At 50.5% G+C, this 15219-nt stretch overlaps 7 protein-coding genes across 7 annotated transcripts; 4 read left to right on the forward strand and 3 right to left on the reverse strand.

Moving 5' to 3' along the window:
- Positions 1–189: 189 nt before the first annotated feature.
- On the forward strand, positions 190–876 carry PFICI_08281 (uncharacterized protein; the record flags this gene model as incomplete). Its single annotated transcript, XM_007836862.1, has 1 exon — positions 190–876. One exon carries the CDS (start codon positions 190–192, stop codon positions 874–876), a length of 687 nt encoding a protein of 228 aa, XP_007835053.1.
- Positions 877–1548: 672 nt separating this feature from the next.
- PFICI_08282 (uncharacterized protein) lies at positions 1549–2512 on the reverse strand (the record flags this gene model as incomplete). The annotated part of the gene is made up of 3 exons (XM_007836863.1): positions 1549–1771; positions 1817–2187; positions 2243–2512. The coding sequence occupies 3 exons, from the start codon at positions 2510–2512 to the stop codon at positions 1549–1551; spliced, it is 864 nt and encodes a 287-aa protein (XP_007835054.1).
- Positions 2513–3191: 679 nt separating this feature from the next.
- On the forward strand, positions 3192–3851 carry PFICI_08283 (uncharacterized protein; the record flags this gene model as incomplete). The annotated part of the gene is made up of 1 exon (XM_007836864.1): positions 3192–3851. One exon carries the CDS (start codon positions 3192–3194, stop codon positions 3849–3851), a length of 660 nt encoding a protein of 219 aa, XP_007835055.1.
- Positions 3852–5253: 1402 nt separating this feature from the next.
- On the reverse strand, positions 5254–6378 carry PFICI_08284 (uncharacterized protein; the record flags this gene model as incomplete). Its single annotated transcript, XM_007836865.1, has 3 exons — positions 5254–5277; positions 5399–6195; positions 6255–6378. 3 exons carry the CDS (start codon positions 6376–6378, stop codon positions 5254–5256), a joined length of 945 nt encoding a protein of 314 aa, XP_007835056.1.
- A 748-nt stretch (positions 6379–7126) lies between these two features.
- PFICI_08285 (uncharacterized protein) lies at positions 7127–9438 on the forward strand (the record flags this gene model as incomplete). Its single annotated transcript, XM_007836866.1, has 2 exons — positions 7127–7628; positions 7682–9438. The coding sequence occupies 2 exons, from the start codon at positions 7127–7129 to the stop codon at positions 9436–9438; spliced, it is 2259 nt and encodes a 752-aa protein (XP_007835057.1).
- Positions 9439–9550: 112 nt separating this feature from the next.
- Positions 9551–11272, reverse strand: PFICI_08286 (uncharacterized protein; the record flags this gene model as incomplete). Its single annotated transcript, XM_007836867.1, has 3 exons — positions 9551–9692; positions 9748–10214; positions 10280–11272. 3 exons carry the CDS (start codon positions 11270–11272, stop codon positions 9551–9553), a joined length of 1602 nt encoding a protein of 533 aa, XP_007835058.1.
- Positions 11273–12387: 1115 nt separating this feature from the next.
- On the forward strand, positions 12388–14727 carry PFICI_08287 (uncharacterized protein; the record flags this gene model as incomplete). The annotated part of the gene is made up of 7 exons (XM_007836868.1): positions 12388–12395; positions 12580–12699; positions 12760–13248; positions 13303–14332; positions 14393–14421; positions 14473–14592; positions 14640–14727. 7 exons carry the CDS (start codon positions 12388–12390, stop codon positions 14725–14727), a joined length of 1884 nt encoding a protein of 627 aa, XP_007835059.1.
- Positions 14728–15219: the final 492 nt, after the last annotated feature.

Genomic DNA, 15219 nt, shown 5'->3' on the forward strand with positions numbered 1-15219 from the left:
GAGAAAAAGAGAAAAAGAGAAAAAGATAAAAGAGAAAAAGAGAAAAAGATAAAAGAGAAAAAGAGAAAAAGATAAAAAGATAACAAGGGAAATTAAAAAGCTAGCACTAATTTTATATTTAAAGATAGTAATTAAATATATAAATGCGCAATCTTTGTGGTAGAGCGCGTCGCCCAAGAGCTGGATGTTATGTGCGGCGAAGAGGTTGGCTATGCCATTAGCCTCGAGGGGAAGGAATCAGAAAGGACTCGTCTCCGGTTCTGTACTGATGGCCTTCTACTTTCTGAGGCCCACCGCAATCAGACTTTTGCCGGGTACTCATGTATCATCATCGACGAGGTACATGAGCGCAGCCTACAAACCGACATTCTCTTGTTGTTGCTCAAAACTGCCATCAAGAAGCGGAACGATCTCCGCGTCATCCTCATGTCAGCAACTGTGGAGGCCGCCAAGTTCCAGGAGTATTTTGGCGGAGACACCCCGATCTTGAGCATATCGGGTCGCCAGCATCACGTGGAAGAGTACTTTCTTCCATCGCCAGCAGAGGGGAAAACTCCGGCAACGTCAACGAGTGAGGGGGAAACCCCGGTGTTGGAAGAGGAGGAGGCCACTCCTGATGTGGTGGAAACTGCAGTGTGCACTGCACTGCACATACACAACCACATGGGTCCAGGCGACATCCTGATCTTCCTGTCTGGCGAGCAGGAGATCTATCGGGCCCGAGCCATGCTGATGGCTGAGGCAACATCGCTCGAGGTCATCCCTCTTCACGCCTCGCTCTCGAAGACGGCACACTTCAGCTCATCGAAGGTGCATTGTCAGCACAAACGTGGCCGAGACAAGTTTGACTATCGCAAACATTGTCTACATCATTGACTCTGGACTGGTCAAGGAGATGGTCTGGAACCCTCGTTTGTGATCGCACGAGCTTAAGCGCTCGAAAATCGCAAAGTTCTCGGCTAGCCAGCTAAAAGGTCGTGCTGGTCGTGTCTCCGATGGAGTTTGCTTCCGCCTTTATACCCAGGCAACCTACCGGGACGACTTCTTAGGATTATTAATTCCGGCAATTAAAAGAATAGGCTGGAATCTGTTATCCTAACCCTATTTTATAATAAGCACTCGACCTTTTCCTTTTCTTTTTTCTCTTCCCTTTATCTAATTTTTTCTTTTACATTTTTTATTTCTTTTTTCTTATTTTTTTTTCTATTTTTTTTTCTATTTCTTTTTTTTTTCCTGCAGTCTGATTATGGTCCAGAAAATTGGTACTTAAAAGTCATAATCAATCTATCCTAATGCATTAGAAAATCGAAGAAATCAAAATTTTCAACTAATATTATCGTATAGGACCGAAATGTTTTATGTATATGAATTACTATCAAAGCCGCTGGCATTTCTATGCTTTTCCACACAATGTGACATGGAATATGTTTGGTGAATCACCTGGCTTTCGCCAAAGCCTCTGAATGTATCTCCTCCGACCAAGTAGAACATGGAATATTGGTGATTCACCTGGCTTTCGCCGAGACGACTTCTACTATAAGTCGTCCTCTACGCCTGCGACTGGCTTTGGTTATCCATGGCCGGGGGGTTGCTGAAGATATTGCATCCTGCTTGACCATAGTAAGTGGCAGTGCCGGCTGCCTGTCCGAGCTGGTCGATAATCTCCCGTCTTTTTCCCCAGGTGGCGCAAATTCTGGCCGGGCTCAAGAAATGGTTGATATTCAAAGCGACTTCATTCGCCTCCAGGCGAGGTTGGTACAGGTTTCGATGGCTGTGACGTTAGCATAAGCGGATTATTTCGTGAAAATTGACTTACCTTGCGTTGAACAGCATAACCCGAGAAAGATAGATGGCTAGCTTTTTGTTCCAGTCATCTGCGTAGTGGGCAGCAACCATATCTGCCCTGATGTAGGCTTTAGCAAGCCCGTCGATTGATGGCTTGCCATGCCGGATACCCTGACCGCCGAAGTCGATGTACTCAAAAGGGGCCCATCTCCCCTTTTCATCAACGTAGTCGTGAATGAGCAACTCTCCTGACCTGTCGAGTCGCGCTCTCACGTACGCGTCCCGTCCGGCCTTGCGAACGAGGGGAGTCTTGTACGTCTTGACTCCGAGCATCCCCGAAATCCGGGCGAGTCCGGTGCGTTCGTAGCCAAACGTGTTTTCCTGCTTCGGATCAGGGAGATCCTTAGCATGTTAGCTAGGTCTCCTTGTCGATGGAACATGTGTATTGTGCTCTTACCCTGTTGAAGCGGCCAATCTTGACGTACTGGTCCGTGATCTTGGGCTGCTGCCTCGAGGGACGGCAAGGCTCCTGGTCGCTGGACCAGCCACTAAAGACATGGTTGTCAGTGAACGCCTTCAGGTATGCGGCACTGATGTCAGTGTTGGACCCGCGCCTCTCGGCCCAAATCTTGAGCAGGTCGCCAATCAAGGCCTTCGCGTCCTCGCCACAATCATCGAAGCGGCGGAGCAAGGGCCCTCGAAAGTGATAATCGCGAAGTTCAGACATGATTGATTGATGGTTGGACTGGGGATTTGACGACGTGGTTGAATGGAAATGATGGATTGAGTAGAGGTGCAATGTAACGACCTCGAGTAGTGAGTTGAACGGAGGGGATGGGTGGGTTGGCGTTTGACGACGTGGGAGGAAGGGGGACGATGCGTAGTTCTTGATTGGCACAACAACAGAACAAACGCCGGCGGTCTGTTGACTTTATCTTGATTGTTTTTGGGCTGGATGCAAAACAATCGTCTCGCTCGAGAACAATGGATCAAACAGAGAGCATTGGATAATCCCTTCTCGCAGCATAGAAAAAATTTCATTTGCCTTATTGCCAACTCAAGCTTTCCTTTCCTTTCCTTTCCTTTTGATAACACAAAAAGAAATTGGATCCTCTGCCGCGGCCCAATCCCTCAGACGTTCTCCAACTCCATTGCTCTGAGGTCTTTACTCACCTCCCCCAAACACCTTGTCTCAAGCAATCCTACACCAAACATTGACTCCCTGCAACAACGACAACATTGTCAAGACATTCGGTTGCAATGTAGGTTCTTCACTGATACCTCTGGCCCCAGAGCATTTTTCTTCCTGGTATTGATTACTCACAATCAATTGTAGGGCCACCTTGAGCGTGCGAAAGGTCAGTTGTGTTGCAGATCTCACTGCTCAAGACATCAAGGATGCGCGCATGATCTGGAAGCAGCGGAACCGCATGATACCGAAGTGCGTCCGCAAGAAGAACCGGGACGACAAGGCCAAGTTCGAAGAGTTCCTTGCCTCCATCTTCCTGTCGAATTGGGACAGCTCCGCCGTGCCAGGCCTGGTCACGCTCAATCCGAGGAAGCAGCTAGATTGTGCCACTCCAGTTGGTGTCTGGTCTCGTGACCTCACCAAGGACAACAAGGGCCAAGAGGGCAGCGTCAAGCTTCCCGAATACAAGTGCAAAGGTGGTACAGCCTACTGTAGACCCGACATTATAAACGGCATGGTGAACTTCAAGATCATTGACCGTCGAGGCTGTCACCAAAAGGAGGAGGATGTTGTTTGGAGCAATGGCAAAGGCTTGACTCCTAGCTTGAAGAGTTCGATCTGCGGAACCTATGATAGGTACGAGATCCAGCACATCCACGAGCACAACAGAAAGGTTGCCAAGGCTCGAATGCAATACCGTCTCTGGGCAAAGGGTGGAAGCCTCGTTTCCGACTCACTGCCACCGCCGGAGCCCGAGTTTCTCAGCATCCGCTTGCGCCAACGACTATTCTGCGGCAAACGTTTCAAGGAGGCCAAGATGATCCGCCGCTTCGCAAAAGACGACATCGCCAACATGAAGGAAACCCTCCATTTGTGATGACCTCGACCATGATGGTCATGGCGAAGACATGGGAAGAGAAGTCGGGAAGGGGAAACCCTGGCGACTTGCAATTGCAAGCTTAGAAGAGGATACTGGAGATGGTGGGAAGGGGAAACCCTGGTCAACTATTGGCCCTTTTGATTTACCATGATTTCTTTTGTTTTACTTTATTTTCTTTTCCCACTCCTGTTGCCGCGCATGGGGCAACCCAGGTATACGATTCTTCAGGCTTCCGTACTGGGCGTTTTTGGCGTCATTTTCTCATCTCTCTAGATCTCCGCTCTCATCAGCAATGGTTCATGGGTGCAGGTGAAAATCTCAATATAAAATCATCAATGTCAGCTTCAGTATGTGCAGTGTGAAATGTGATAATATTGAACCCCAAAGGCAATGGACTGATACTCAATCGACCACGAGAGCATGAGCTTCAAGTAAAAGCTTTCCGGACGGGGATCATGGTCTGATCACAGTCAGGCTGTGGACAGATCGTAGTGGCCATAGCGAAGAGAGCCTCCTCAGAGTGTATGTCACGTACTGTTTAGTGTTCACTTCTTTGAATAATTTGGATTATTCAGCTGTAGAAAAGGGCCAGACAGATGTACAGGATATGTAGCGCCTGTTTCTTGATGGCATAATTGTCTCCAGCTTCGAACCCAAAAATCTTTACGTCGTCATGGAGGAGGAGGTGCGCAAGTAATTGTTTTATAGTTTAGAAAGCAAAAGAAGTGAGCGCGATATGAATATTTGCCGCAGTCGCATATGAGAAGTGGCCGAGTGATGGATGCAAGGTCCTCCCTCCCGCCCTTCAGTCGGCGTGACTACTTTCTTTGAACTTTCGAGAGAAGCGGAACAAGTCGAAGCGTAGGGGTTCTCTGGTGTCATTAAGATCTCAACGGATTATTGAGCTGGGAAGACTACGACTCATACCCTTCCCTAGCGGATTGCTGGAGCTCTGCAGGGGTATACGGTGGGTGGTCCTGATTGCCTATTTTGGGAACTTGCTCGGGTCTCGCTTGGGACGGGTATTCCGAAGTTTATCTGCTATTAAATCCCCTATATAGCACAAATCGTAGATGTTTCCAGTGCACTTCAATACATCAGATGGGTCTGGTTCGTGTTTGCACCTACTTTCAAGGATCTAGGTACAGAGACCGACAACCTCCAGGATTCCGCTGTGCTTGTGGAGTCCTGGCGATCATCGGAGAAGCAAACCCTGTAGCTGATCAAGCCCGAGATCAGGCACTTAAAATGGGTCAAGGAATCTTGGCAAAGTCGTCGATCCCAGTTGTGACAACGGATCTTTTAGATTCTCTGATCCTCGCGCCATGTAACCAGCTGCCCGCTTGCAGTTCACATACGCGGGTTCGATATGCCAATGGGGTCTTTGAGCACAATATTATCAAGCGAACATTCCCCACATTGACTATAAAACGGTTTGAGTTGTCTCGTTTATGCTATACACTTGTGACCACCACTGAACATTCGTAAATTAGGCAAAAACTCCCTCCACCTGGCGGCCCTTGACCCTCTGCGCCGCCACTTACATACATCTGTGTATCACCAACCAACCCTGCAATCAAGCCTCCGACTGCCGCTCGCGCGTGACGAGTGCTTTGTATGTCGCTATCCGTATTCATCGTATGTCTTTTGCCTCTAATCTCGCCCCGTGGATCAGCCTCGGCCTTGGCAAAGACCTGCAAGACGTGACCACCGTCGCGGTTGACTTCTCCCAGCGCCTCTACTACGGCTCTGCCGTCAATGGCATCTTCCATGAATGTCGAGATGGCTCGGAGTCTGCCGGGTTCGGGAGCCGACGCCAAGACCAGAATATGGCAATCCTCCAGCTCCGCGCCTGATGTGCACGATGCCGCTGCACTCCATGCCGCTCCCGATTTGATGGCACTTTCGGCCTCTTCCTCGGCCACCTCTCCCAGCGCCACGGCAACACCTACTGCGCTCGCATATCTCGACATGCCGAGGGACTGGTGAACATCAGACGTGGGCGGCGTACCACCACTGTCGCGAATCGCCTGGATCTTGGCATCCGTGAGCAGCGGGCCCTTGACAATGACGAGGTGGACGGCGTTGCTAGACGACTCGAGCTCGTCCACCAGCTTCGACACGGTCCGTGACACCTCGCGCGCCTGCTCGACGGTGCCGACCTCGTGCGGCTCCAGCATGCCCGTGTTGCGGCCGTCGTGCTCCCTGACGAGAAACGTCACGTGTGGGCTCAGGACCCCCTCGGTCCCGCCCGAAAAGACCGTCACGGCGTCTCTGGGTAGTAGTGGCTCCCAGACCATGGCGCTTAGCGCCCGCGAGAAGTCGTTTACGCAGCCATTGCCTGGCCATGCGGTGAGCAGAGATGAAGGATAATTATACAGCGACAGAGGCAGATCCTACCTTCAGATTTGCCAATCAGCCCAATGACTTGAGATGGATCATAGCCAGCTTTGCGCAGCTCATCGACGGGTGTGACGTCTGATGGCGAACCCACGCCAAACTTGAGGATATTCACAGCAGGCATGGTTTCCTCGCCAAGGAAGAGTCAAGTATTGAGGCAAGAATAATTGGGGAGAAAAAAGGCTTCTTATCCTGTCAAAAGCGAATTAAAGCTGACGACGACTTTGGTGGGATTGGTCTAGAACGAAATGATCGTGATAGGGGCAATCCCACTTGGACTGAGTGGAAAATGGATCGATTGCGGGTTTCCCTTGGTTGTGGCGAATCTGGATCGTGAGATATCTTGCCCCGCTTATGTCGTCGCCGCCCTGAGAGTTCAGGGGCTGATCATGTCATATAGGGCTGTGATATAGTAGTCCCCAAATGGCAGTCCTATTCAGCCTATGCAAGTCTGTGTGGCCAAGGCTTATAAAGGGCTTTCGCTAGACACATTAATTGATATTGATTATAAAATCATGACATCTGAGATCAAGAACTGATTTTCAATTGTTCTTCATGGCCCTTTTTAATACGAAGAAGGAAATAACCTTGTTTAAAGCTTGAGAATGCTTTTTTTTTTTAAGAATTCGCTGATAATCTTTAATGCATGCTTCGATTTCATCACTCAGGGATGTTGCGAATTCACGAGTCTGATTGGTTCGTTTTGCGCCGGGAATCAAACATGCTCGCATGGGGAGTGGGATCCACGATCTGCAAGTCTGAATCCTGAATCCTGATAAGTAGTTTGTGGGCTTTTGCAATAAAAGGCGCGCTTTTGCAGCATAATGGCAACATGAAGATAATTCTTTGATCCAGTTTTCGACAACTTTGAAATGGGCACTAATCCTCTCAACGAACGACTGCAATGGTTTCGATCGGCAGAGCAATCGCCCACCTACAAGCCGCTCCACTCCGAGAGCCAGACGGTCAACTTTGACCACCCTCACTCATGCGCTCATTGCCAACACATTTCCTTCAATGTCGAGGATTTTGTAGAGAACCCCTTGGTCGATTTGGGCCAAGGTGCGGCTCATCGTGAAACCACATTTTCGCAGGAGATTGGTCGGGGCTTGGAGCAGGCCATTGCAGCAGCAATAGCAGGGTGCGCACTTTTCAAATGGGTTCTGGACACTTTGGGGGACGAGGAGAACCACGACGTACCGACTGCCGACTCACTTGATCAGGTCGTCTTTAGTCTCGAGTTTGAGACAGGTGAGCAGATCAGCTGTGCTCCCGTCATTGGCGGTCTGTACAAGGATGGTAGAAGCTACGAGCCGTGGATCAGCACGTATTATGGCAATCGACGGGCGAGGTTAGATCTATGTGTTCGCAGGGGTAAGAATATACGGACAGCATTGAGTTTCGACATGTATGCTGAAATAAAGCAGATGATCCAGCCGCCAATTTCATCGCACAACACCCGCCAGAGTCTGACCTGTTCTCGGAAAGAAGCATACAGTTTGGCAAAGACTGTCTAGCAACTTGTCTCAATTACCACGAGCATTGTCGAACCGAGTGGTTGAGAGCCGACCTCGACAGACTGACCCATGACCGTGTACTAGAAAGCATCAATCTCTCAGACGAGACAATTTCGTTGAAAGATCTTCCCACGCGTCTCTTGCGGATTGAGGCCGCGGTTGATGGTGCACTCCTAGTGAGGCTGGTCGAAGTTTCGAAATTAACAACCGAGGGACAGAGACAAATTGCCGCTGCCGGTTTTGCCGCTCTCTCGTACTGCTGGGGTGAAGAGGGTAACCCCATACAACTAAGATCAGAGACGTGTGAAGGACTCAAGCAAGGCATCGCGGTTTCGACGCTACCAGCAACCATTTCCGACGCGATTCATTTTTCAGAGAAGCTGTCGCTCGATTATATCTGGGTCGATGCGCTGTGTATTTTTCAAGATAATGCCGAAGATAAGCATATTGAGATTAGGCGAATGGGGGCTTACTATGGCGCAAACACGCTGACTCTCTGCGCCGCTTCTGCCGATGGCTCATCAAGGGGGCTTCGAAACCGCGACTCGAGGTCTCTGTACCGAATGCCACCCACAGCTCTCGCATTCCAAGTTGGCAAGGATGTGGGACAAATCATTCTGCACTCCAAGCTGGATGAACATAGAGAGCGTACAACAGAGCGCGGGTGGACGCTGCAGGAATCTTTACTTTCGCGTCGCATCGTGATCTTTTCTGACCAGCTGTACTGGTGCTGTGCGACCGCCAATGCAGAATGCGAAGGACTGCTGACCAAACTGGCCAAGGAACCAAACCGAAATTTTGGTCTGCCCGAGTCTCTCGTGCCGGGCATATTCCCAGCCCAAGTCCTGCGAGACTACCCGCCCGAGGTGCAGTGGCAATCGGTCGTGTTGGATTTCTCAAAACGCCGTCTCGGAGTCGCAAGTGACAAGCTGCTCGCCATCTCGTCATTCGCCTCTTGGGTACACGCCAGATACCGGGCCAGCCCCGTACATTTAGGAGGCGATTCCGCCTATGTGGCCGGGTTGTTCCTATCTACCCAAAATGCAGGAGCTCTGATAAGACAGCTCGCTTGGCGGCCCTCGAAGACATCAGACTGTTCCCGACCGCTGGACTACCGGGCGCCGTCATGGTCTTGGGCGGCAGTGGACGGGGCACTCGCACTGCGCCACGAGCCAGATATGATAACATGCGGCTTCGAGGGTTTCACCCTGCAATTGATGCATGCAGCGGCCCCATATGGTAGCGTTGAGCGTGCCACGCTGAGTCTATCTGGCTGTCGACTCCAGCCTCTGCAAAGCTGCGTAAAATTCGAGCCTCATATACGGGAGGAAATGAACGAGCACAATCAAGAGGGGATGTGGTTGGTGCCTGATACACCACAAGACAGGCATCTTATTCTCTCTGCCCTCAATTTGTCAACACCATCCTCTTTGTACTTGTGCCAGCTCGCAGTGGCCGATTTGGACGGTTGGCATTGGAGTGGTGCGCAATTATCCTACGGGTGCGTTGGACTCATCATTACCCGTGTTCCTGGCGAAGCACCCAACAGCTTTCGACGTGTGGGTTTATTCGACCTTTTTCGCACTAGCAGCCGCGAAAAGGCAGAAGAAGATGCAGAGTTGGATGGATTCTTTGATGTGGAGGGTCAGAATATCACTTTATTGTAGGTAGATGGAAAAACTCCATTGCATGTCTGTGCCTCGTAAATGTGCATTGCTGTATATATATGACTGCTCGAGAGGCCAGACCAATGAACTCAGTCTCATGCCGAAGATTTACTCAAGCTTTCGAGGTACGCTGCGCCTTCATTTGCTTCTGAATCTCTCGCGCCTTCTTGACACCGAATCCATGTTGGAAGATGACCCGAATATCCTCGAGAGTCATTCCAGCAACCTCGGGGTAGCCAAAGTAGATGCAAACACTGAAGTCAACCGTTAGCGATGCTTGACTTGACAAGATGGCCCATGAAGACTTACTATCCAAGAAGGCATATAGCTGCATAAAAGCCAAAGGCACCAGAAGGCGTGGTATTCTCCATCTGAGTCAAAAAGGTAGATGCCACAATGATATTTGCGCCCCAACAAGTCATGGTCAACATCATGGTTCCCATGGATCGGACTTCCAGGGGGTAAAACTCGCTGCTGAGCCAAGCCGTGTTTCCGATACCCGACGAGTAGAAGGCGACAAAGAAGATCATGGAAGCCAACACCAGATTTGCCTGCCATCCGATTGAAGCCCCCTCGACAATGGTGAGGTCCTTGTTCATTGGAATGTAGTGAAAGGCGACGGCTGCTACAACGAGGAAAATTCCCATGAATTGCACGGTGCAGAGCAGAATTCGGCGGCGGCCAATGCGGTCGACGGCAATGAGGTTGACAAAGGTAAAGAAGAAGTTGACACCCGCGATAATGGTTCCGACGGCAACGGGATTACTGAAACCAATCTAGTTGAGTCGAGTCAGCACATGATCTAATTTCTATCCAGTCAAGGCGGTATTCGTGGGCTTACCTGAGCAAAAATTGTAGGAGAATAGTACATGAGAGAGTTGAAACCGCAGAGTTGAGAAATGGCCATGAGAGTGCAAGCAGATAGCAGAGCCCTGAAGTTTGCCGGAACCACATACAGCTGCTTCAAGATCCACCACTGCGACTTTCCAGCATTCAACTGCTTGGACTGCTCGACGTGGTAGGAGATGAGCTTGACCTTGTTCTCAACCTCCTCTTCAGAACCATGAGGGAAGATCTTTCGAATGACAACTTTGGCCTCGTCCTGCTTGCCGTGCATGATGAGCTGTCTGGGCGACTCGGGGCAGAACATGAGCAGGACGCCGAGGACCAGAGCGGGGATGGCTCCTCCGCCGACCATGTATCGCCAGCCCCCGCGGACCGGGGCGAAACCGGCTCCGACGCCGTAGCTGATGAGCTGACCTCCGGTGATGGACATGTTGTCGAGGCCAATCATGCGGCCGCGGTACTTGGCGGGCGAGACTTCGGCAATGTAGAGGGGCACAATCATGGCCGCGGAGCCGACGCCAAAGCCGACGACCAAGCGGCCGACGACCATCTGGGCCAGCGAAAACGACGCGGCTTGCAAGATGGCCCCGACGGTGAAGAGTACGCATCCGACGTAAATGGCAATCTTTCGTCCATATCTATCGGCAGTTGTTCCGGCAAAAATGGCGCCAAGAAAGGCACCTCCAGAGGTGATGGATGTGATGAGCTCCTTGTCTTGCGACGTGAGGGACGTGTTGAGGTCATTTCCAATGTACAGTAGAGCAGCCGCAATGATGCCAGTATCGTAACCAAAGAGCAAACCGCCAATGGCAGCTGTAATGGACACAAGCCATGAATAAAAGCCCGTCTTTGTGAGTTCTATAGTGTCGAGGTTGTCGAGTGCGTCATTGCTAATGTTATTGATGCCAGCAACCTGGAACTCGAGATGCTCGGCGCTGTCCTTTGAGTCATGGCCAATGGCCGGTTTCTCGAGGCTTTGGCTTGACATGTTGTATGACTTGTGCTACGAGGCAGTAAAGTACTAACAAGGAAGCATTCAATTGAAATGAAATGGGAGGTATATGACACGACTCAGAGTCCAGTTTTCTGGATGATCTGCACTTTCAAAGTAACCAGAAAACTGGGAAGCCTGGGACTATCTATACTTTTTTCTTCTTCTCTCCTGTCCGGCATACAATTGGAGAGTTCCCATTCCATCGGGTCTGGGGAAGTTTGAGTCGTGTATATCTTGACCAGACACGCTATCCGTGGTTCGTGGCGTAAAAAGTTGGACTAGACAAGGGGTCCATGCCTTGTTTTGGCGATTCTGCATACAAGAACAGGATACTGCTATTATAGCAGTAAACTAGACGACAAGTTGGAGCCATCTTGTACCAGGTGTGTTCTGGATAGCCCAGGTGGTACCTCAACCGATGGCATAGGTCAGCAAGGACTTGCATTACCCACTGGGCTGAGTGAGCGGCGTGGTTTTCCCCATGGGGTATTTGCCAGGGGGAGGGTTTAGTGGGCATCTTGGGGATGTCGCGCTACCACCTGGGCAGCCCTCTAGGTGCCCATGCCCCCATGTTAGGTGTGGGGAAAGCAGAAAGAGACTAAGGTTAGGCGGCTTGAGTTGCCTGTCGTGAGTTAAAAGGGCAAGTCTGGCAACTCACCTTGTGCGACTCTCTTGAGCTTCGCTTGTTACACTTTATCCTCCCGCGCTCTGATCCCACCACATACTGCCAGCCTGGTAGGACACTGAGCTGAGTTGAGCACAGCACCAGTAAAAGAAAGGACAGAATAGGACAGGACGGTCCTTGCGACATACGAGTCCATTTCTCCAGCCCTACGCCCTTTACCCCGGATTTTGTTCCACGCTCTCTCCAGCACGAGACAGTTTCTGACGCCGAGCTCCCGTTCTGTTCCACGATCCTGGACCCCACAGCAACTGCTGACAAAGATCCTCGCTGAAAGTAGCAAGTTGAAAAACTTTCCTCTTACGGAAGGGAAGTAGATGCGGCAGCTCTACTCTTGGCTCAACCCCTGCAGATGATCGATGCTGGGTGATGTCTCCTCCTGATGGGGACAGCGAAAATACCGGCACCTTGGAGAACCTAGTTCATCATGAACATGTAAGTGGCCATCTCTTATCCTTGCTCTACTTGCGTCATGCAAAATTACCCTAGAGAACGTCCATTGACCCATTCTCTAGTCCACAGAGTTGAGGTACGGGTGTCTTGCGCAAAGCGCACTCACTCACTGCGCTTATCACACGAATCGCGACGTTTAGTTGCTAACCCTATCTGCGGTCTCCAGGCTCTCGGCATCTGACAAGGAGCCATCTCCGGCAGCCGTATCTCAATCACAGACTTCAGCTCCCATACCAGGCCCACAACGCAAGTATCGTGTTCGCTTCCGGCATACGCTAAACCCCAGGTTTGTCTCGTGCCCCATCACAAGCATACAGCACTTGCATTGACCAGCTCCGGTGTATAGCGTACCGCCACAACGTCCTTCGGATGCCAGGCAAGAGTATACTTTTGCGGCCGACCAACGATGGGTTCGAGCTCCGAGGTCGTTCAATTTCATCGACGAGACTCGTGAGATCATTAGCATCCATGAAGCTGAGAACTCGGATTCTGATCTGGAAGATACCCGGACCTCACTACAAATCAATGGCAGTAGTAATTCTTCATCATGGCGGCCCCGTGGCAACAGCGATAGCACAGTACTTCCAGCGCCGTCATGCACGCCACGCATGTCTGGCTTTGTCGCCGACTCCAGCAGGCTCTCAGCCACGGACAGTTCCCTGCCTGCTCGTGCTAAGAGGTCTTTAAATGCAGATGGCCCAAACAGGAAGCGCACAATGAGCTCGAGTGCCTCGATAGGACCAAGTCCGAGGCCTAGCACTCAAGTAGTGACGGACTTGCTGGCCCAACCGTCAATCAGCGGCCCAGTACTTCAGAGCCCAGATGTGTCATCGCTGTTATCTCCGCTCAATCTGGACAGTCTTGGTTTGCACCAGTTATTCGATGCAAGCGCATTAGCGTCTCCTTCTACTGGATCCGCCACGGTCGAGTCCCCCTTTGCGTACATTCCGTTCTCGGCCAATGAAGACGCTCAGTCACTATCTCATGCTCCTGTCGAGCAGCCCAGATGGCCCTTGAAAGACAGCCAGGAAGCTTTCTTATTCCAGAATTTCATACGCGAGGTCGCACCCATGTTTGACTTGTGCGATAATGCTCGCCAGTTCGCAAAGGTTGTTCCAAAGCGGGCCCCTTTCTGCCCTCCACTCCTCAATGCTATGCTGGCGGCTGCTGCCAAGCGCTTGAGCAGAATCAATGATGGCGATTCAAGTGTTGCCTATGGGTATTATCAGGAATGTCTGAGGACGCTCATTCCGCTACTCTCTAGCTCTGGAGCCGCCAAGGATGAAAATCTGCTTGCTGCGACTCTAATTCTTCGATATATGGAGGAGACGGATGTGGCCTTCTCCATTAATGGATCTCAGTCACATCTTGTTGGAAGCAGAGTCTTCCTTGCCGCGAGAGAGGATATATCTGAATTTAGTGAACTCAGATTAGCATTATTCTGGATCGCTTTACGCCAGGAAATATTCATGGCATTTATCCACTCTCGTCCAGTTTACGCTGGTTTCCTCAGCCGAAACGTTGCTCCTGTTTTAGAGGGTGCTTATGACGAATGCAGCTATGCCAATAAAGTCATTCTTCATTGCGCATATTGTATTCAATACTGCTTTGGCGAGCAGGAGCAGCGCCCTTCGGTCTGGAACGAGCTCAGCGACTACTTAGATCAATGGGAAAGGAACAAGCCATGGTCCTTTAATCCAATGTCGCTCGAACAGTTTGACGATACTAGCTTCTTTCCCGAAATGACCTATATATCGGACGAGGTGTTGACAGGCATGCAACACTACTACTTGGCACGTCTGGTATTGGAAGCACACAGCCCCAAGACACCAAGACTGGGCCCAGCTCGACGACTAGCACTCGAAGGCGTTAATGGCGAGCTCAGAAGGCTAGTGCGTATAGTCTGTGGCATTGCCGAGGTGAGTACTGCCAATCCGTGAAAGGTCTTCTGGAGCTTCCCAATGCTAAACAAGGCGCAGTCTAATCCGCAAGTCGCCCCAGGCTATGTGTAAGCAGTTTTCACCCAGCCTTGATCTGTGACGTACTGACTTAAGTCCAGAAATGCTGCTGTGGCTATTGTCATGGCAGGTGATCGGTTTACGGACCGACCAGATCAGGAGCTATTACACGCTCTATTGGTAAAAATCGAAAAGTATTTGGCATGGCCAACAGGGGCAGCGTAAGTTCTCCCTTGTTTCCACTGACCTGTGCTAATATCCAAGACAGCCAAATTGATCTGAAAAACGCTTGGGGGTGGGCCAGGACCCCAGACATGTCCATTGCTGGTGTTCTCAACAGTGGGATCATGACATGAACATGAACGCACTTGGCGGATGCGGAAAAGTGAGTTTTGTTCATACGGCATCTCTATGTGGAACGCCCGCCCGTTTCCATGGAAGAACATCGCCCTCCTTGTACTGGTCAGCGAGCGAACCCAAAATCGCCGTAGCTTCTTTGCATATCTACCAAACATGCGACTTGAAGTTTGGTATTGTGAGGTTCAATAGTGACAAACAATACTGTCGCTGTAGAAATCATTACTGCGTAAATCCTGATGACTCTCCTGGTGATGCCAACTCTTTGACGATAATCCTTCAGGCTAAGATTTACATCGCAATGCGGATATAATCGTCCAGTGCATTCTCAAATAGCGGCACACAGTATTGTCAGGCGGACTCGATAGGTCAATACAAGAAGAAAGTCTGCTGTGATACATGATTATAGTAACTCCTGACGTCACGGCCCCATAGTCGTGGGCATCTCGTATAAGGCCTTGTTGAGCTTGACAAAAAGTTGCTCTCTACTG

This window comes from Pestalotiopsis fici (assembly GCF_000516985.1).
Source record: "Pestalotiopsis fici W106-1 unplaced genomic scaffold PFICI_Scf_5, whole genome shotgun sequence".
Lineage (NCBI taxonomy): Eukaryota > Fungi > Ascomycota > Sordariomycetes > Amphisphaeriales > Sporocadaceae > Pestalotiopsis > Pestalotiopsis fici.